Source organism: Leptidea sinapis, chromosome 40, assembly GCF_905404315.1.
Source record: "Leptidea sinapis chromosome 40, ilLepSina1.1, whole genome shotgun sequence".
NCBI lineage: Eukaryota > Metazoa > Arthropoda > Insecta > Lepidoptera > Pieridae > Leptidea > Leptidea sinapis.
In genome coordinates, this window is record NC_066304.1 from 426,600 (window position 1) to 450,058 (window position 23,459).

General features: G+C 36.0%; 1 protein-coding gene across 1 annotated transcript in view; it reads right to left on the bottom strand.

Annotated features, from left to right (window-relative positions):
- The window catches only part of LOC126976309 (paired box protein Pax-1-like), a 79,086-nt gene that overhangs the window by 40,267 nt on the left and 15,360 nt on the right, over positions 1 to 23,459 (bottom strand). The window contains exon 2 of the mRNA XM_050824590.1: positions 10,710 to 10,738. Coding sequence (XP_050680547.1) covers positions 10,710 to 10,722 — 13 coding nt within the window. The 5' untranslated portion in view covers positions 10,723 to 10,738. The remainder of the gene's footprint in view (positions 1 to 10,709; positions 10,739 to 23,459) is intronic.

Consider the following 23,459-nt stretch of genomic DNA (forward strand, 5'->3'; position numbering starts at 1 on the left):
GACGATCTGGTAAAGATCGCGGAATGCGTTGGTCGAGGGCAGCGCAAGATCCGTTGTCCTGGAGATCTTTGGGGGAGGCCTTTGTCCAGCTATGGACGTCTTCTGGCTGATGATGGTGATAGATTGGCTGCTTCGTCTCGATACATGTCCAAAGAAAGTGAACATGTAGAATTGCACTGTGTGCTGAAATATCAAGAGCTTATAGCAAGCCCATGTCCCGTAGAATATCTTGTGGCTATTTAAACTCCTAACCTAACTGAAGTTTCAGGCACTGGTTACGTCGTTACCTGGGTCAAGCACGGCGTAGATTATGCGGATATTAAGTTCTCCAAGCCAAAAGCAAACAGGATCCTGGAAGCTCATGAGCTGCCAGAGAATCAAATGTCTCCGGACAACAGGAGAATCGAGCAGATGTGGTGTCCTTACTTGATTCCGAAGAAGAAAATATGGTAGACTGGAGTATCTGGAATGTTGCAGTTGGAATCGATTTTAATGAAATCTATTTTTTTTATCATTATGATAAACTTGTTAGCAAAATTGTTTTTCCTAATCAAATCGATTTTCTTACTAATTTTGAGTTATTATTCACGTGGACGCAATAAAGCAGCGATAATACTATACTTGCACCTAGCGTGGTAAAAAGTAGCCTTTATATTGTCCCGTCTTAATATTACCGCAATATTGTAATTTAATCTCGTATTTTATGCATTTTGCCAGAGCATTCATAAAGACGTACATACATAGACAACATAGAGGATTTTAATATGTGTGCTTGTGAGGAAGTAGGTTACAAATCAATATTTAATCGAAAAAACAAGTAGTATAAATAATTCCGCAGCTGTTTTCTGTTAAAATTAACGCAGAAACCAATATCCAAATGACGAAATATTTTTAATTTTAAACACCTATAAAACGTACTGTGATTTTGATCTTTATGTCAACAGTCAGGTATTTAAATGACAATACTAAAAAGATATCTTATCGCCGTATTAAATCTTGAAAGCTATTGCGCAGTTTTGTCCATTCATGGACCGAATTCCGTTAATCTTTATATGTTATTGGTTTTATAGTAGCGGTTGCATTGAGCATATATATAGTCGAATATTTTGTCTTCTTGAGGCTATAAGATTGGCGCTGGACAAACGGTTTTTATTGTCGGCAAAGTGAATTTAGCCACTTCATTATCGTCGGCACCAGTTGACGTGTTATTTGGCGTGCACGGACGAGAATTTTTTTTTAACAAAATAACAACCGACTTCAAAAACACTATTCCAAAACAATAGATATAATACGCACTTAAAAGTATAAAAATAATTGCGTATTTTTATACAATCTAATTCTAGTTACGATTATTGTAATTTTTGAATCGGTGTCCTTCCGCCGCGACCCGCTCTCGCCTCTGAACTCCTCACGACTCAAGCACATCTCACATAGAACTATGTATGTAGTTACAAGCCTATCTTGGATGACACCGACTCCAAATATTACAATAATCGTAACTAGAATTAGATTGTATAAAAATACGCAATTATTTTTATAATTCTTAGCGAATACCGCATGCTAAAATATGTGTGAAACAGGTATATAAAATAAGTATAAATTATAAAACAACCATTCTATGATATAATGAAATTAGGATATTAACAAAATGTACGAAACAAGTCTAGATATAGGTACTAAACAATACAAGAATACACATTAATAATTAATTAATTTACAATATATTTTTTACATTTCTGCGAAACCTTGGCAACGAATCTCTGAATAGGTCTAGGTCATTTATAATCATTTATAATTTTGCATAATCGCGACACAGGTGAATTGATCCTCAAAATAATTCTGCGAGGTTTGTCAAATAAGTTCACGGGTTTACATGGGCATCTAGGCACTCTTAAATTAAACATAGACATAAGAAAGGAGTTGTCATAAACGCTGTTAATACTTTTGCATAAGATTTTTGAAGTTATACTTCTTTAGGCGCGTTATGAAAAAAATGTGAGAAAGATAAGAATGCGCGCGCATCACTGAAACACAAAAGTGTGAAGGTGACACACCACAGGTGAAGTTGGTTTCTAAAATTTTCTGACGTTTGCGTTACAAGTTTTTTTTTTTTGGTTTCTTCGTCCATTATTAGCCCATACAGCCGTATTCATTATTTAATAATTAATTGTCAAAGCCATCTTTTCCAGATCTTTACAAAATTGTTCTTTCTAAAAAAGTAGAATAGCACGAGGAATAAATAATTTTAATGAATTTTGCTTCGTTTGGCCAAAGAAGTATAACTTTCTACATAAGTACACTCATATACACATTTTTTTTAATTATTCGAATAAAAGCTGTACTATTTATAGCGTGTAGATAAATGCATCTACTACAGCAATGTAAAACATATATTCCGATCAGATTAGATTCGGACAATGACATGGCACACGACTAAGGAGAAAAGTGTGCTTTCATTGTCTTTAAGCACACTTTTGCCGTTCCGCTATCAGACTGCGAATAATATGTCCATGTGTATAGAACGTCATTGCATATATATAATATGACACTAATGTTACTATCTACTGATCTACATTTCATCGTAAAAAGTTGATATATTTTTTATGAAAAGGTGGAAACAAATATGTATTCAGGTTAATCCAATCTGTTGCTTTCTATTTGATAGTTATCAGTAAGATAAAGCTGTTTCAGTTGCCTCTTTACTACAACAGATGAAATAAACAAATTTATATTTCATTCGCTTAGATTTGAATTTATTTTCTTAGCACTCTAATTCATTTCTGAAATAATTCAAAATATGACATGAGCTATCTTATCTGTGAAAATCGTCATAATTGGACTAACCGTTTAAAGATTAGACGGCACGGAACGATAACCTACATTTAATAAACGTTCACAAAAATCGTCACCTTTTGGCTCTTAATAGTGATTTTCATTATTATAACACTAAAAATAAGGGATTGCTTGTAACTAATTCCAGTAGGCTTCAAGATACATAATAGCTTTAAGGGTAAATGTATACACTCTTATAATAAAGTACCAGCCACTGTTGAGGCATTATCTATAAATAAATTTAAATGTTTTATTAAAAATGGCTCTGTCGTAAATTCTGTTACTCCACAGCTGAATATCTAAGTGATTGGTCAGGCTAGGACTAGATTATGATTGTTTTATAGCAATAACAATATTGGGAGAGTTTATTGCGCTGCTTCTTCTGTCTCAGAGCGTCATTTGTTTCCGAAGCAGTAGTAGTATTAGAAATGACATCAAAAATAATTCTAAAGGAATCAATTTTGAGAAAATAAATTTTAAGTACACAAAAGCCTTAGCAAACACTCAATATCAGATTACTCGTCTCTTCCATAAAAAATACACACTGCAATTAGAGTAGAGACACTTCAATTTCATTTATTTATTTTATATTATAGATAACACACCGAGAGACTCGGATTGAATCATCTCCCAGGCTGTATCGTCTAAATCTTTGAGCTTTTCGCGCCATTGCCTAATCCCTTTACGACACCCATCTAGATAATTAACGATAAATAAAAACGTTTTACGATATTAAATTGTAACAGAGTTGTAAACAGCCAAGTAGAAAATCGAATCGGATGTTATTGCTGCGTTTGATACCACCGATATGATGAATAAATGGTCTTAATGTAGATATTACTTGTGTATAAATTTTTATACACTTATGTGTTACCGAAATGTTTTAGCAGCAATAAAATTATGAGTGAATTGTATAAAATGCCCGTATGTACATTATAAAAAACAAACATGAACAAATACTAGTCTTGAGGTACTAATTTTAAGTATTTACAATGTATACTTTAATTTTGAATATTATTTAGACGCTGAAATTTTTGTTTTACACTGCAATATTTATATATTTTAATATTCACTTTGAATCAAATTAAGTCAATTAATTATAAAAGGTCTATAAAAAGTACCGTATGGGCTTCGATCTATGTGCTTCTTAAAATATTAGGTATATTTTTTATTGGATTGATTTAGAACGTTGGATTTAGAACATCTTCAAGGGATCACTAACGTAAGTATTGCCGCAAAATGGGAAAATAGCGCGAAGGTATCTTTTACACACTCCTTTTTTATTTTAATTTTAAGCAAACAAATATATATATATATATATTTGTTGTTTTGCCATATAAAGTATAATTCACGCGATAGTTTTATAAGTAATAAAATATTGCCTATATTATAGCCTGTACATCATTTTGTTCTATTGTCAATAGTTTTTGCAGCGCACGCAAAAATAGGTTTTCGAATTTACACCTTGTGTTACAAAATAGCAATTTTATTACGGATCCCTAATTTTGAAAAAAAAACATAGCCTATAGCCTTCCTCGATAAATGGACTACCCAACACTGAAAGAATCATTCAAATCGGACCAGTAATACCAGAGATTAGCGCGTTCGAACAAACAAACAAACAAACACTGCAGCTTTATAATATTAGTATAGATTTGTTGAAATATTATAATAGTTTTTGTTGTAAAATTACAAAAAAAATATTAAAGTCGTATCCATACTATGATGTGACTTGATTGAAAGCTTAGCAGACCGATAAGTTAATTTAGCGTAAAAGTCACTCATCCTTCACAACACAAGCGTGGTTCACATAAGATACGATTGCCATGGTGGACAGATAACTGAGTTATATCCCCATGATAAAAATGGTAGAATACATAAAATGAGGCGGGGTCTTAACGCAACGCTAATAGATCGTACAAAAGTTTTCACGGTACGAGCACCACTGTACTAGTATTCACTTGATGCTGGCATGTGAGTCGTGTCACAATAATCTACATATCTTTTGGCATTACTGCTCCGAAGGCGAACAATAATCAGACAGTTATTTCTACTGGTAATGAAGATTCAGTATGAATTTCTATTCATGAATAGATACATATTCATATACAAAAAACACATATTACAAAAACAAATTCCTCCGGCGCGACTGTGTCTGTTCGCGATAAACTCAAAAACTACTGCACCGATTTTCATGTTTTTTTCACCAATCGATATTGTGGTTCTCGAGAAACGTTTTAGTATAATTTGTTAAGTTTTTGTATACATTAACGATATTTGTTTGAGGTGTCGAAAAAAAATAAGCCGTCTGGAAGCTTTCAACGAAGACGCCGTCTAAACCCTTTGAGATATAACAAAATAATGTTAGGTGAAATTTTGGAGCTTATACAGGACTATAGAAAAGTCCTCGTTGGTATATATATATATCTCTTAAGGATAACATACTATATGCATTTTAATACTTTAAGAAATTGACAATTATAAAGCGGTAATGTAAAAGCTGTTTACACAAATACTATATGAAGTCTTATCATTTTATTACTGCATATAAAATATAAAAAATATAAAAATCATTAACATTGATTACATATTTGGCGATGGCTTTAGACTACTTTTGTTTTTATTGACAGAACAGCGTCTGTCGGGTCAGGTAGTGTAATATACTCGTATATATCTAACGAACATTGTAGGAAAACACTACGCTTACCTTAATGTTGAAAAGCAAAAAGTCAAGAAATTTCAAAGATAATATGAATGACTGGACTGAAGTGACTTGTTCAAATTATTCTTGTTTGTTACTGTTCAAACACGAAAACTATACAATTTAAACTAAAAGATAGTATTTATAGAATACAATAAAATAAATCTGGACAAAGTATTTCAACAATAAATACCGCTATCTTAATACAAATTATAAAGATTATTGCAAGCAGAATTAATTTAATTTAGGAAATTTCGAAATCAACGTGTGGGATCCATGGAATTTGTAACGGAAGCTAATAGACGAAATCTTATATCTAGAATGTTTATTACTTTCAAAATAGCTACTTGATAATCAGATTGAAGAATCTGATATTTTGATGTTAGCAGTTTTATGACGAACAGGGCTTATTAACAAGGGTCACCTGGTGGTATGTGATCACCGCACCTCATAATCTTTTGCCACACCCATAGAGTAAGAGTATACCAGATAGACAACGTGACAGCCCGATAATTCGTGGCCCATTTTGTTATTGTGTTCAGAAGGTAGTGGTTTAATAATTGTGAGAGAATTATAACAAGCATGGCTGATTGTTTCCATTTCAGCCGGAAGACGTCCACTGCTGGACAAAGGCTTCCCCCAAAGATCGCCATGACGATCGGTCCTGCGCTTCCCTCATCCAGCAAATTCCGGCCATCTTGACCAGATCGTCGGTCCATCTTGTGGGCCCACCAACACTACATCTTTCGGTACGTTTTTTTTAATGAAAATAAGGAACGAGACGAGTAGGTCGTTCAGCTGATGGTAACTGCTACGCCCGGCCCATTACAATGCAGTGCCGCTCAGGATTCTTGAAAAACACAAAAATTCTGAGCGGCACCACAATTGCGGTCAACACCTTGAGACATAAGATGTTAAATAATTTCATTAGCTACGGCAAGTACGTGGTCGCCATTCGAGAAATTTTCTGCCCCACCGCCTGATTTTTTACGAGTTGTCAATCAAAATTAGTTACAGTAACAAAATATTCTCCATCCTTCTCTATATGGCTCTCTCCATTAGAGATGTACTTCTCTCTCTCTCTTACGCTTTGTTTGTCGACACGTCTAGTATATTGTATGTTTATAGTCACACCAGAGAAATATTAAGAGCCCTTATAAATTGTCGAAAAAAGGACATATGAATTCGAAAATCAAAAGTACTTTAGACCCGAGTTCGAATCCCGGTAGGTGGAATGGGGAAAATTGAACCTTGTCCAATTTAACCCCCAGAAGACTCAAGTTTGTGCGTTTACCACTAAAAAAACCCCATTTGTCGTATCACCGCTCTTCGACAACACTTCCCTCAAAGCCTCGCCTAGTATAGTACTGGGTCTCCAAATCTCGAGCGATTGCCAATTTCGTGGTCATATGAAAGGCAAAGCCAAATTGGCTTCAAAGAAACTGGGCGTCATTAAAAGAGCACGGCAATACTTCAAGCCGGCCCACATACTAGCGCTCTACAAAGCGCAGGTCCGGCCACACGTGGAGTATTGCTGTCATCTCTGGTCTGGCGCACCCCAGTATCAGCTCGATCCATTTGACCGCGTGCAACGCAGAGCAGCTCGAATTGTCGGGGACCTAGTGCTCTGTGAACGGCTGGATCACTTGGCGTTGCGTAGAGACGTCGCTTCATTGTGTGTCTTCTACCGCATTTATCACGGGGAGTGTTCCGAAGAGCTGTTTAACCTGATTCCTGCCGCCGAATTCCACCTTCGCACGACACGCCACATCATCCTCACCATCTGGATGTGTGGCGGTCCTCCACAGTGCGGTTTTCAAGGAGTTTTCTTCCACGTACTACAAAGCTGTGGAATGAGCTTCCTTGTGCGGTGTTTCAGGGACGATACGACATGGGTACCTTCAAAAAAAGCGCGTACACCTTCCTTAAAGGCCGGCAACGCTCCTGTGATTCCTCTGGTGTTGCAAGAGATTGTGGGCGGCGGTGATCACTTAACAACTGGTGACCCGTACGCTCGTTTGTCCTCCTATTCCATAAAAAAAAAAGGTGCAAACAATTATAATATGATGTATATTATGTTTGTTTCCGAATCATGGATGTTTATTTGTAATATGTATGTTTAAGTAAGTATATCCGTATCAAATATATCGATGTCTTACAAGCACCAGACTATGCCCAGTTTGGGGCAAAAAATTGTGTTACAGTGTATAAATATTCTATTACATTGTTAGTATACCAAAAAGGACTAGAATTATTGCCTCCAAATAATTATAATAGAATTTTTCTCACTTAGTCATGTTCGTCTATGGAAAAAACTGAACGCTACAAAATTAAGGTCACCCCTTTTAAAAAGTTACCAATCGTACTATGATCACTCAATAATAGGTATAGTTAACAAAATGTTGAAGCATGGCGTATTAGAGAAGTTGACCGCCTTGGACGGGTGGGCTGTTAGATGTTATCTTGATACCAGATTTCGGTTCGATTCCCTTAATTACCCGTAATGGATACATTAGGGCTGCCACTAAGTCAACTATTAATTATTAGATTTTTTATGAAAATAAGAGACGAGATGAGCAGGACCTTCAGCGGATGGTATTTGATACGCCCTGTCTGTTACAATGTAGTACCGCTCAGGATTCTTGAAAAACCCAAAAAGCGGCACTAGAATTGCTCTCGTCACCTTCAGACAAGATGCTAAGTCTCATTTGCCCAGTAATCACTTCAGACCGAAACACAATAATATTTACACATTACTTAGTTACTTTTTAAATAGGCGCCGTTGTGGTACCCATAATCAAGCCGGCATCTAGTGAAAAGGAGCCTCCCACTGGTAAGAAAAATATGTTACTTTATAGTTTAGTATTATCTTTTAATATTAGGCTGTTTAAATGTTGCTTGTTTATTTATTTATCTTTTCAGAAGAAGTTTAACATGCGCTTAGTACGAGTATGTACTATAAATTTTTATTTGAGGCATGAATTTGGAGAGAATCAAGCTCATAAGCTGTACAGTGATACCGCCTTTACATATTAAATTTATTACTAATGTCACTGCGAATCTTGAGCTATCAGTGCTATAGTAGTAGAATACCACGCCTATTTATGCCACTAGATCAAAGGGCTAGTGGAGGTACTTATGAGATTTTTAACGTAACGCGGTGCAAAACTTTACCATATTTACCATAGGTATATATTCATCGCTCACTATAGGACTTAAAATGGAAAATATAATCTATGGTTTTAAAGATACCTAACCCTTACCTAACGATAAACTTTTGCTGCAAAAGTAGTAATATACTTTTTCCCCCGTATCTATTCTCTATATATTTTAACAAAACTTCATTAATAGGAAATAAATAATTCGAAAATAAAACTTCATTTATTAGATTTAATAAGATTTAGTGGGAGGCTCGTTGCACAGGGTGCCGGCTAGATACCACAACGGCGCCTATTTCTGCCGTGAAGCACATGAGACTTAACATCTTATGTCTCAAGGTGACGAGCGTAATTTTGTGCCGCTCAGAATTTTTGGGTTTTTCAAAAATCCTGAACGGTACTGCAATGTAATTGGCAGGGCGTATCAATTACCATCAGTTGAACGTCCTGCTCGGCTCGTCCCTTATTTTCATAAAAAAAATTAAAACTAGCGTAAAATTAAAACGTGCCAGCCCTAAAAGTGGCCGATAAGGTTTCTTTGAAACGCTTATGATTTCAATGCGTGAGGTAAATTGTTGAATTGATAAGGCTTTTCGGCTGCGGTGCTTAATGCGCGTCGTTACGTTAATTAAGATTCGAGTATTTAAGGATGTTTTCGCTTTTGGATTCGCCGGTTCCGTGGGCGGATGTCCAAGATTTATTATTATTGGTTTATGAGATATTGGTGAATCCATATGGTAATTTTTGAATTGAAAGAGCTTTAAGTTTTTCCGAATTGGATTCTAGAATTTGCATGTTGAATCTTAATCTAATGTTATGGAGTGATTGGATCATTTGATTTTGAAGATTATATTTTTATGATTGTGTTACAGAAAAGCCACATTTGATGTATGAGAATAATTAACATGAATATTTAAAATGTTATAACTTTCTTTAACACAACACTTTCACTAAATCACTTTGACACGTTCCGCCATTACACCAGGCATCTTCAGAGCCTGTTGGCTCGCCAAACACTGGACGAGAAATTCTTCTGCGAATTCTATTTTTTAAGGAAAAGGAGGGCAAAATGGGCATCGGCTCACCTGATGTTACGTGATCATTGCCGCCCACATTCTTTTGCAGCACCAGAGGAATCACAGGAACGTTGCCGGCATTCGAAAAGATGTACGCGCTTGGTTTAAATTTACCCATATCGTATTGTCCTCGAAGCACCGCACAAGTAAGCTAATTCCATAGTTTGGTTGTTGTTTTTAATTAACATGAAATTACACTTATATAATATAAATGCTATTTACAAATTAATAACTCGAGACAATCTTTGCATCTATTTAAACCGCTTAGTTTTACAATTAAAGCCCATTAAATAAATATTTTGTTATCTGAATTTGTAGGGTGGGGTTATACAGAGAGCGGTAATTAATGAAATTGTTTTCACGTACATTTAAGTTATGGAATGAACTTAGTTCCGCGGTGAATCTATAACTTTCAGACTGACAAAACATAGGTTTTTTTATACAAGCAAGATGGTCAACTGGTGTTAAGTCTTACAGCCAGCCCGTTGCAATGCAGTGCCGTTCACAAACTTCTGAGTGGCACCCTGATTGCATTTGTCACATTTCACCTAACAACTTACCTAACACCTTTTGTGTTAAGTTGTTAGGTTTAAGTCGATCTCAGTAATTTCACTAGCTACATATTGACAGCGGAAAATGGCGTCGCTATGGTACCATCTAGCGTCCTGTGCAATGAGGCCTTCTGGTGAAGCGAATTTTTGATTTCTTGCGTAACGTTATATATGAGCATTGGCGACAGTATAAGCATACTATCAGGCCATTACAGATACTTCATCATACATTGGTACTTTATTGGCTCCATCTTCACTCTCATCATACTTTCATACAAGCTCTCTTCCGTTGTTACACTTTGAAGTCTTCATCTCTTTTTATATAAGATTTTCTTGTGGAATGTATATCTATGTGGACTTTTCCCAACATATAAAATTAGCTGTTTCTTACCTGTATGCGGCATGGCAGCTCAGACCTTCCTGAAACAAAAAAAACTGATTGAAATCGGAATAAAAAATTTAAATAATTATTTTAAGCGCTCAAAACCAGCACGCATTCGATATCAGTGTTATATTTTAAAGTTTAAAAAGAGTTGAAACCACGCAAGAAATTTTTCAAGGGTTCTAATCATACGATCTTTGTGGCGCCAAAAATACGATTCTTGACATCTTTATCGCCTGCGTTTTGTATCGGTCTAAGAGCTGGTGGTATTTTTAACAACATAGCAATGACAAAACAACTGCCTTCGTAAACAAATGTAGAAACAGGGTAATAAGTGAAAATTTGTTTTTAAAAGTGTTCTGATGTAACAAAAAATATCATAAATGCAGTTGAATCGAGAACTTTTTTGATTTTTTGACGTCAGTAAATAAGTAACCCGAATCTCCCCCCCGCCCCAACCATACCTTACCCAATCTTAATTTTTTTAAACTTATATTCCTGTATTAGCTTCCGCACTTCAGTACTCTACTGCACATCCTCTTTTTTCTATCGTTTCCTAGATTTATTTCACCGTCCTTCGTTATATGTGGACCAAATCTAAAACTCTTATTGCGCAACCTAACTTCTATTTGCAAAAAAATTATGACGATCAGTTGATAGGTAAAGGATGAAAGTTTAGACAGTAAAAACTTACGTTTGCATTTATAGTATTGGTCATAAGGATGGCAATCATTAACAGTTTTATTTTGTTTACTAATAGCATATTGAATTGCACGCTTATATTTGAATCTTCTTCTGTTAACCCTAGTTGCCCTATCAGACTCATCAAAATGAAGACTGTCTCTGTGTTTAGGCAAAGCGAGTAAAATATGGTCACCTCACTATATAGGCCTTGAGCTCCGCAAAGGAATTTATTATGTCAGTCAGATTTTACATGAAAGCTAGTCATCGTTTAGTGATCAGTGCGCCTCGTCTTAATGACCTCATATTCAACGGAGAATACAGTAGTATGCATCGTTTTCCATACTGCAATGATGGTGGGAAGGCTAGATGAGAACGTAATCCACAGCTGGCCATGTGATCTTTTAAGTAGTGTCTTAATGTCTCCTAACAATATTAGATTGCTGCAGAGATAAGTCCTTGCATGCTTTTCCTAATAAATGGTTCATTCTAGTAAAAACAACGTATTGAGCGTCATACTCTTCTCAATCAATGAAATCAAAAATATCAGCATCTCTTAGACTACGTCGAAATTTTCTGTGACATTTCACCATGAAACCACGGTTATGATTAAGGCGGCCATTACGCAACGATAGCACGCTTAAAACATAATTTATTCAAATTAAAAATACTTATCAAAATATGATGCGGTACTAAATCAGAAATTAAGTGACCCGGTGCGTGTTGCTGGTGGAAAATCGATGGTATCTTGGTCAGGGATCAGCGTGAAAATCAGAAATTTTGTGTAAGTTTTGGAGGAGGAATAAAAGCAGAATTAAGAGCGTTATATTCGTGAAGATCGTTTGGAGAGATAGACTGTGAAACAATCATCATAATTTAACATATTTAGAGAATGAAATTAAAGAGGATTTTGTATGCAAAGTCGGTCAATCAAAGGCACGCTAAAGTTGCACTGAGCTGGTCACGTTGCAAGAAAATAATCTTGCTGCTGCTAGACTTTTCTAGAGTATACTACTACAATATTAGAGGGGTTGGAAGCCCCTAACGGGCAGACCGCAAGACTTAAAAAGATGACAGTAAACTGTTTACGGGGGCGAACTCCATAGGTAGGAATAAATTAATATACTAGCCTATAGATAAACAAACCATGCAAAAGAGAAGAACGTCTCTTAAGGCAGCAAGATAGAAAAGGAAAGCGAATCTATTGTTACTGTAACCGATTTTGTTTTACAAGTCATAACCACTCAGCCACGCTTGACAAATCAAAATTGGTCACGCATTAATGGCCTGTAAGGACGTCTTTAGGCAACTATAATATAATATATTTATAAAAAGATGTTGTGACTAAAAATGAGGGAGTGGCTTATGCATTTTTTTTTATGGAATAGGAGGACAAACGAGCGTACGGGTCATCTGCTGTTAAGTGATCACCGCCGCCCACAATCTCTTGCAACACCAGAGGAATCACAGGAGCGTTTCCGGCCTTTAAGGAAGGTGTACGCGCTTTTCCTGAAGGTACCCATATCGTATCATCCCGGAAACACCGCACAAGGAAGTTCATTCCACAGCTTAGTAGTACGTGGAAGAAAGCTCCTTGTAAACCGCACTGTGGAGGACCACCACACATCCAGATGGTGGGGATGATATCCTAACTTGTGGCGTGTCGTGTGAAGGTGGAATTCGGCAGCAGGAATCAGGTTAAACAGCTCTTCGGAACACTCCCCGTGATAGATGCCGTAGAAGACACACAATGAAGCGACGTCTCTACGCAACGCCAAGTGATCCAGCCGTTTACAGAGCACTGGGTCCCCGACAATTCGAGCTGCTTTGCGTTGCACGCGGTCAAATGGATCGAGCTGATACTGGGGAACGCCAGACCAGAGATGACAGTAATACTCCATGTGTGGCCGGACCTGCGCTTTGTAGAGCGCTAGTATGTGGGCCGGCTTGAAGTATTGCCGTGCTCTATTAATGACGCCCAGTTTCTTTGTAGCCAATTTGGCTTTGCCCTCCAGATGACCACGAAATTGGCAATCGCTCGAGATTTCGCGACCCAGTATTCCGATACTAGGCGAGGCTTTAAGGGCACTTCCCTTAAAGCCTCTGTCGAAGAGCGGTGATACGACAAATGGGGTTTTTTTTAGTGGTAAACGCGCAAACTTGAGTCTTCTGGGGGTTAAATTGGACAAGGTTCAATTTACCCCATTCCGCGACCTTCTCAAGAGAGGACTCGATAGAAAACACAAGTTTCTCCCGCCACTGGTCGACGATTTCCCGAGAGAGACCTGCATGGCCCATGTATAAGGCATTACCAGTGCTGTCGTCTGCATAGCAATGAATGTTGGAGGTGTCCAATCGCTAGGTCGAGATATCTGCGTCTCCGTAAGGAAACACAAGGCCGGCTGCGCCGTCTCAAGGTGGTGGTGGACGGCGTTTAAATTGGAGCGAATTCCCCTGATATTGCAAAAGTCCACGTTGAGTGTGAAGCGAGGTGCTGTGGTGTTACTGCCTCGTTTGTCCTTGATCATGCGCGGTTCTATGCATAAAGGATTGATGGAAACAGATTAGCCGCAAAAAATTATTGGGCGAATAGTGTTGCGGAAAAGGTAGCCAGGCGTTCATAATACGATTAGGCCTGGTCAGTGGCGAAGCGTGCCTTGGCAGGGCCCCGTATAAAAACTTTGCTCTGGGGCCCCTATTGAAATTTAGAGAAATTATTCATTTAGGTCAGTGGAACCTTATAAGTTTTGATTTGTTTAATAAAACGATGATTTTTTTTTAAATTTGATACGTAAAAGAGAGACATACTGACAAACAAATAACGATGTGATCCTTTAAATGTTCTTTTTTGAAGTGAAATTTTCTTTAAGCGAGTTGAATATATTGTAGGTATTGAATGAGACTGAGCTGTCACGCTCATGTTACGGTCGTTCGGGGCAAAGTCGACGTCGAAATATGCCCGACTCCCGTAAATAAGAAACGGATAGTTTTTGGTACGCCCAGTAATATTTACTACGCCACGTATTTGAAAGCTGTTATAAATAGCAACCTTAATGGTAATTCGCTTATAGATCCTTAGAATCAATATTCTAAGGATAAATCACTACCGAGAACTGTCACTTGTCAATCACGGACTAGTAAAAAAATAACTCCGTGTCACCTTACATAACAGTGTAGCACCAAAACAAGCCGATTAACGTGTAAATATATTATAGCCCCACGCACACACTTACACTACTACAGGCCGATAGGCGGCCATTATGAGAATAATCATCGTCTGTAACATATCAGTTTGCGTCTCAATACAATATTTTATAAATGCCGTCGTGCGTTGTGAAAAAGTGTAAAAACCCCGTAACCGCATACACACTAGCATAACGGTGTTTCACTTGCTAATATCACGGCGCGAAGTCCTTCTTTTTTTACTCGTCCGTATTAGACACTAATATGGAAAGAACAATTTTAACATTTCATAAGGGAGCGCGTTCAGTTTGAAAAAAATATACCAGAGTAATTTATATACACTATTATGATTTATATTGCAACAGAGTTATTTATGAATATGGAATAAATATAGTTGTATTATTTACGTTGTCTCGATGAAGTTTTCAACTAAAGCTGACACAGTTTCAATTTTCATACCATAAATAAACCCATCTACGATCGAACAGATTATTTAGAAGTGTATTGCGTGCTGAGCTTACAGCAAAATGAAGCACTTTGTATAATATTATGCTAATGAACGTCGATAATAGTGATACGGTCGCGACTCGCCCTAATAGAAACAGTCATGGGCGACGATTTCATCAAATTTAATTGGAGGTAAACATGGCTCGGAGGAAATTATACTCTGTGGAGTAAATTTCTGATGTGGTAACATTCAACCATAGACTAATTGTGTGTAGGTGTACATCGATTGTTAGTGTTTTATTTGGTGTTTGCAAATATCGAATCACACTTTTTAATAATTCATTTTGTATTAAAAAGAGTAATACTATACATAATTAATTACAAAAAATCTAAAGACAGATGTATGAGAGATCAATTTTGGAATACATTAAATAAAAAATATATTTATTTACCATAGAAATTATAAACGACATAACATATTGCAACAACACTTGGTAAACGCAATGAAGCAACATCAGTTCGTAAGGGAGCTTGGACATGGTGAGTAGAACTGATATGAGACAGCCTCCCAGCCTCTATTTTAAATCAAAGAATCACAAAATTGCTTAGCCTACTTTATATAATACTATAATCAGTCAAGAATCATGCATTATAAATAAAATAAAATAAAGCTTTATTGCTGTTACTAATAATAACATTTATTTTAAATATATATCCTAAACTAATTCCTTACGATTTTTAACAGCTTGTCCTTCTACGTAGGCCTCCTCCAAAGACTTCCGTCTTTCTCTCTCTCTCGCCATTCTCATCCATTCTGGGCCAGCCACACTCTTAAGGTCATCCTCCCATCGTTTTATTTGTCGCCCTTTGCTTCTATTACATTCTCGTGGATAACACTCCGTTATGATTTTTGTCCTATTTTCGCTTTGTCACGTAGCATATGTTCCGCCCATTACAACTTTAATGTTTTGCATACAGTTTTGATATCATTGAATTTAGTTGTACTCTTAATTTTTGTAAGTTTTATTTTGCATAACTATCTTCTATATAATCTTCTATTCTATAGTAAGCCTTCTATGTTGAAGAAGTCTGTATATGTCTGTCTGTCTGTCTGCCTCAGTGAGTCGTAGTATACTGTCTGGTATTTTATTGTAAAACTGTAAACCAAGACCTATGAAGGAACCCTTCACGCTAGCTAACTACACAGCTACACTAACACGGCATGTCCAGGTTATTCTTTCTTCTTGAATTAAAATCATAATTGGAAGGGCACGAGGAAGAGTGTGGGACGCGACTTACGTCGACACTATGGGTCCTTCTCATGTCCAAGTTACGTCAGTTGGTGCTGGGGCTGCTGCTTCCACTGCGTAAGACAACAAACGCAAATATGTTGGTCTCAGTAAGTCATATATCATTGTGCCATTTGGTGTCGAGACACTTGGCCTGTGAGGTCCAGAGGCGCGGCGCGGAAAAAGTACGCCTCAATAGGGCCACAGGAAAGCCAAGCGCTGGCAGCTATTTAGGTCAACGGATCAGCCTAGATATCCAACGCAGAAATCTGTCAGTATTCTTGGTACACTTCCCATAACGAAAATTTTAATTTATGTGATCATAGTATTGTAAATATAGTTATAGGATTTGTATTATATGAATAAATCACAATTTTTCTTGAATAAGTAATATTGATCATTAGAAGCCCATGTTTTAACATATCATCAAATTGTTAAAGTTATTTAGTTATTGCAGCTACTTATTTCATACTGTTGTATATGTATTTAATTCATGTGCATTTAATATAAAATTCTTGATACAATGTTCATGTTAAATATGGATTATCTAATTAGTTGTACTAACAATAGATCCAATCCAAATTTCAACAATGTAACCGTATAGCGAAACGGATATTCCATAAAATGGCAAAATTGATAAAATCATGAGAGCCAATTAACGAGAAACTGTACAAAAATAAATTAAAAAACTAAGCCTGTGAGTTGTGACCATAGACAATATAGATGTAGACCACCGGGCTGTGTCGTGGTCACCTAAATTATACGCTTCTTGAAAAAATCTCTATTGGAACCATGTCAAAGTTTTAAATATTATTATTAATTTGAGAACTAAGATTCAGAATAAACTTTAAATTCTACACTTAACGTTTAACATTTTACGAAAGTGATTTGATTGTTTCGACTATCTATATCCGATTACAATGATTATTTAGCACTACCATTTGTTAGCCCATTTATTAAATAATTGTTTCTCAAACAAAACTAATTGTGGCTTATAAACCTAAGATACATTTCGATGGTATCGCGGATTTTTAAAGATGTACTGAGGACTTAAGATATGTATTATCTATACTATTAATATTATAAAGCTGCAGTGTTTGTTTGTTTGAACGTGCTAATCTCTGGTACTACTGGTCCGATTTGAATGATTCTTTCAGTGTTGGGTAGTCCATTTATCGAGGAAGGCTGTTTTTTTTTCAAAATTAGGGATCCGTAATAAAATTGCTATTTTGTAACACTAGGTGTAAAATCGAAAACCTATTTTTGCGTGCCCTGCAAAAACTATTGACAATAGAACAAAATGATGTACAGGCTATAATATAGGCAATATTTTATTACTTATAAAACTATCGCGTGAATTATACTTTATATGGCAAAACAACGTTGGCCGGGTCAGCTAGTAAATCATAAAAAACATCAACAGTTATTGAGTACATGGGATGCTGTATTCATTCTCACATTGTAAATAAATAAAGATATTTTGTGTACATTTTATACATACTTGGAACTATTAAAGGATTTATATCTTTGAATTTGACAACAAGTAGCGACCGTTCACAAGAATAACTGATGGACCAGTAAACGCTTAATTCGGCCATATTTTAGGGAAGGGAACGACCCTCCCCACGACGTCACCACAGGCAATGCAATTTAAGCGGGTATGACAAATCTTGCTACGAGATATACATACAATCTCTTATTAAATGTAATTTCTTTTCTTTAAAAGTAAAGCAGAATTTTTTCACCCAACATCCTTCTATCAAAAACCTAAAAAATCAATTTAAAAAGCACCTAAGATCAAATGAATCACTGCCATTACCTTTACAAAGGATGAGCTAAAGGCAAAACCAAGCGCCACAATCACAGCGCATTTAGAAAACCAACAAATTCATTCGATCGTCTGGCCTCGACAAAAACGACGAGTGCGGTGGCTATTGGGAGTTAAAAAACAAACTGGTGAATTGATTAGCATACAGCGACACCTCCGGACCTCCCAGGGTCTCTCAATTAAACTTGTTTGTGTGTGTGTCGCGTTATCGTGATTAAAGCTAACGCCTAGCTTCTGCTGTTTATGCTACCTTGGTACATCGTAGGAGTTAAAATATTTTTGTGGAAGCTTATTAATAATAAAGATCTCTAATGGACTTATGATGAGCTCTCTTAACATCTTCTGTTTATGCTTCCCTGGTACATTATAGTTTATATATTTTTATATAATATTTATTTGTAAAAAAGGTAGGAAGTTCTTATAGGCTTGTGTGAACTCCTATTTGTTGAAATATTTAAAAAGTATGAATTGAACTTATCTGTTTAAGTTTCATTTTGACTAGTGTGTTAAGAACATAGGAACTTTCCGCAATTTATTACCGTACGCAATCGGCAATTCTCTATGTTTTTGCTTTTTTGAATGCTGGCCAAATGACGAAATGTTCATTTTTTAATGTTTAATAATGATTTTTAAGTAGCGGAAAACAGTAAATGTGTTATACTGTCGAGTACCTAGTATACATTAAAGTGCTTATAATAAAAATGTTTATATATTATTTTAATATGCAGATTGGGATATATTGACCAATTCGACCAAGTCGTGTTAAAAATTAGAAGTGCTGTAAATTACTTTGAAAGATTCCTTGACACAGACAGATAGGTCAGGCCAATACAAAAAGAAAATCAATGGACAATGCAACTAAGATTCAATGAATATAATGAATGAACACACTCTAATATAACATAAAAAGAAATAAACTCGATAAGATCTGTCAGTTTTCATGCTGCCAAACAACAATAACCTTACGGTCGTATGTCATAGAATACAATTTTGCAGACAAAAGATGAGTGTACTTAATGAAAATTCCATATTTCTTTTATGATCTAATCATTACATAAATCATAGTTTTTAAATTCATTTTATAGCAGAAGGAAATCGTTTGTTCGACAGGATAAAGTGAGACTTTTTACTTCTACGTGTGTGGAATCTTCGGATGTACACTCATGGGATGATGAAACATTTTTTAGTTACTAGGGGATCGTATAAACGTTGATTTGCTTGAACTATGCTTAAATAGTTAATAGTGAAAAATATAAGGCTGTTGCGAGAATACAACAATTTAATTTCAAACAAGCGACCTATAGATATTTTTGGAGCAATATACATAGAGTATTTTAAAGCACAAACATAAAAATAACAAGAAAACCATATATATATTTGGGACGAGGAAAGAAAGAGAAAAAAAGATGGCAGTAGAGTCGAGATCGTCGACAGCTTCTGTAGTTCCGGCTTTGTTGCAAAATAGTATAAGCGGACGTTCCCTTGCTACTTTTACCACACTAAAGGAAGAGATACGCCCGGTAATTGATACGCCCTGTCCAGTGTCGACACTGGACAGGGTGTTCAGGATTCTTGAAAAAGATGTCAAGTCTCATTTGCCCAGTAATTTTAATTAGCTACGGCACTCTTCAGACCGAAACTCAATAATACTTACACATCTCAGCTTCACGGCACAAATAGGCATCGTTGATTATGGGCGTCTTCAAATTAATTATTGATCTAATTTTTGTTCGGCTTATAGTCTGGGGTGTGCCTAAGTCGTCGTTATGGTGGACTCAAGCTTTTGATTAGCACGCACTCCGCAAGTGCAATCACAAACGAAGTATATAAATATGGACTCTTGATAAGTCTGAGCAAAGTATAAGTACGCGCTCTCTAAGATCTATAATATCAGCCTCAATAGCAGTGCCTATTTATTTTAATATGTTTCCATGTGACTACCATTTTCAAGCTTTTGCACAGTACTGCTTGGAGAAGAGCACTGCAGCTGTATGGATAACAGATGGATCTGGCCAACAGGTTGGGAAAACTAGCCTTCCAATTCTGGTGAAAGTTATTAGCCCCGTTGATAATTGGACTAGCAATGCAATGGCTACATACTCCGAAGGGATCTCAACCATATACCGAGGCAGGTCCTAGACTGGAATCCTCAAGGAAAACGCAAACGTGGCCTTAGCAAACCTAGTGGTCCTCCACTAGGTTTGCTAAGGTAGTAGTCCTCTATTACTGACGAAGCGAAAGACATCAGAAAGACCTGGAGTGAAATCAAGACGCCCATAATCTAGCCGGCATCCTGTGCAAAGGAGCCTTCCACCGGTAAACTGGTACTTTTTTTTTCTTTTTTTATTTAGGGCTTTTATATGTATATACATGTCAGCTCCATTAGCTATCGTAATGATTATAAATAACGAAAACATTTAAATATCCATGCACATAATATTGTGATACGAATCAACCCAATCCGCATTGAGAAAAGCAAAACAAAAAGCCATTTCCGTTTCCATAATTTATCGTTTAAAAATGTAAATCCAGCATATTGATTAAACTTAATTGCAAAGTCGTAAAATGTTGTAATGTATTAACAGAGCAATATTACTTTCATTGTAATTTTATTGAAAACTTTGATTAACACCCAATTCAACGAAAAATCAAATTTTTTACGACTTGTATAATTAATAATTTTGATCTCTCATAACAGTCTCATAGTGTGTTGTGACTGATCGTAGTTTATCTGTGGTTAGATTTGACGTTTATACTTTTTTATTTTATAGGCGTTGCTTCTGGCAACGGTTTACGCCCATACATATTTTATCTTAATTAAGAATAATGTTTTAAAACGCGAGAGGAAGCTGCTTAAAGGTAGGCTTTAGTCGGAGCTTACTTTTTACTTAACTTAATTCTCTTTTTACAAACTATATATTTATATTGTAAAGGGTTCACCGGATGGAAGTGATCGTAAAAATGTACATTAAAATAAAATACTTTATGTATATGTGTATGTATTTACATAAAAAAAGGTTCTCCAGTTATTTTTTTTTACTCTTACGCTAATAATTTTTATTTCGACTTTTAAGGCCAACAAAACAAACAAAGAAAAAAATACGAACAGACCTTTAACAAAAGGAACCGTGTTGTCTACGGCTGCCGTCAACGTGTCGATTTGATAGGTAGGAACCTGAAACCACCCACCCACTGAAAATCAGTGATGGAATTGGGGTTTTTAAATATGCTGAGTGGGTGCCGTTTTCGTGAATGATATTTCTATTTTGCTATTTTATTATGTCTACTTAGATAAAGGGTTGGTCTCCGCTGCGCTCCAAGTAGATACCGCACTAAGAATAATAGCATTTTTATTACGACAACTTTATATTGTAGTGTGTATTGTATATGTAAAGATGCTTGTGTGCGTGGCATCTTGACACTCAATAGAATCTTTCAAATTTTGTAACCAATATACGTTTCGTGTTATTTTACATTGAAATTAATAAAATACAAATACCTACTGATGATCTGTGATCCCAGTGTCTTTCTTTTTTTTATATTTATATTTCTTGTAGTTTTATTTTTACAAAGTTTTACTAAGCAACAATTTTAGCTTCAATTATTGGAAAAGTTTAACAGTACATGTGGTACGTCAACGTCACACATTCTTCGAACTGGCTGAAGTACACCCACTTGGGCGTAGTATTACAATTACGTTCGTCACCTTGAGACATACGATCTTAAGTCTCATTTGCCCAGTAATTTCACTAGATACGCCTATCTAGTGAAGGGCGCCCCCTTCAGACCGAAACACAATAATGTTCAGGGCGTCGTTGTGGCCCATAATCTAGCCGGCATCCTGTGGAAAGGAACCACTCACTGGTAGCAAGTTGTTTTGTAATTTTGTTATAGAACCCTTCTGAATTGTAACAATTTAGAACTGAAATATCGATCTGTATATTACATGAGATCTATCGGTGCATTGTAATTTCCAGATCTACCAAATTTAGAAAAACGACAACGTCACAAAAACCACAAAAAACATGAAATGAAATGAAATATCATGCATCATTCGCACGGTTGGTTTAGTTGGTAAGAGCACTGGGGTGTATGCCGAGAGACGCGGGTTCGAATACCTCATCGACTGTAAATGTTGGTAAAAATTTACCGGGCGGCTTCGTCACTTCGAAATGTGTTTCACCTCTACATGAGATATTTTAGGAGCAGTTGACTCGCCAAGTGCTGGAACCAGAATGAAGTGACTTTATGAAACTTAGAGGACTTAACATTTCATCTCAATCTGTCACTCTTGTCAGATTGGTCGTGGCCACTAAGATTATTCGTCATTAGTCGTCCCTTTTTCCCTCCATCTAGCCCTGCACTGCCAACTGCTTAATCGATCCTTCATTTCTGGAGATGTGGCCAAAGAATTTATAATTGCACGGTCGACGATAGCCTTTTTTTTATATTCAGTTCTTTCAAGACCGAATTATTGGTTCGGAAAGGCATCTAAGGGATCCTCAGAGGAATTAACACAACAGATCACTATAATAATATAGACTAAAATAAAGTCAAGCGTATAAAATCCTTGGACGCTTTTGTATATAGCTTCCTGAACGTAACTAAAAGGTATCATTATATTTAGGTACCGAACTGGTCCGGTCTGGTCAGACACCATTTAACATTTTATGGCTGAATATATCTTCATTGAGCTCTCAAGCTACGCAACGCACAGCTTTCAACTGTACACTCTATCACACCGTATATATAATAAATAAATAAAGGTATGTAATATAATTTCATCAAAAAAACTATTAAACAGGAAGAGCAACGTAAAATCTTTCAAATTAAAATTCAAATATTTTATTGAAAATAGGACTTAAAATCACTTACTGGACGTGAAAACTACCACCATTTCCAAAAAGTATGCCTTAGACCCGAGAAGAACGGGTGCCAGAAATTCAGCGGGTTCTTTTTTTTTAAACAAAATATAATATCATAATTTTTTTTATTTCATATATAAAGAAAAATTTGCTGTATTTTAAATAGTCTGAGGGCGGTCACTCCCTTCGTTATCTGTGGTATCATTAAGAAAGTTACTTATGCAATACCTTTATACTCAAAAATATAAAATTTATTGAGATACAACAGTTAAAATGCTTATTTTTTTTTAATTAATAATTAATGATTATTTGGGAAAGTATATTACTTTTCCATTATACAAAAACAGCACCTTTTTATATAATAAAAACAATTGGAAAGCTTGAAAGAACAAAAATTGCAATACACTTAGTTGTGTTATTTTATTTACTTTTTCCAATAGGAACTACATCTAAGTGACGAAATGGT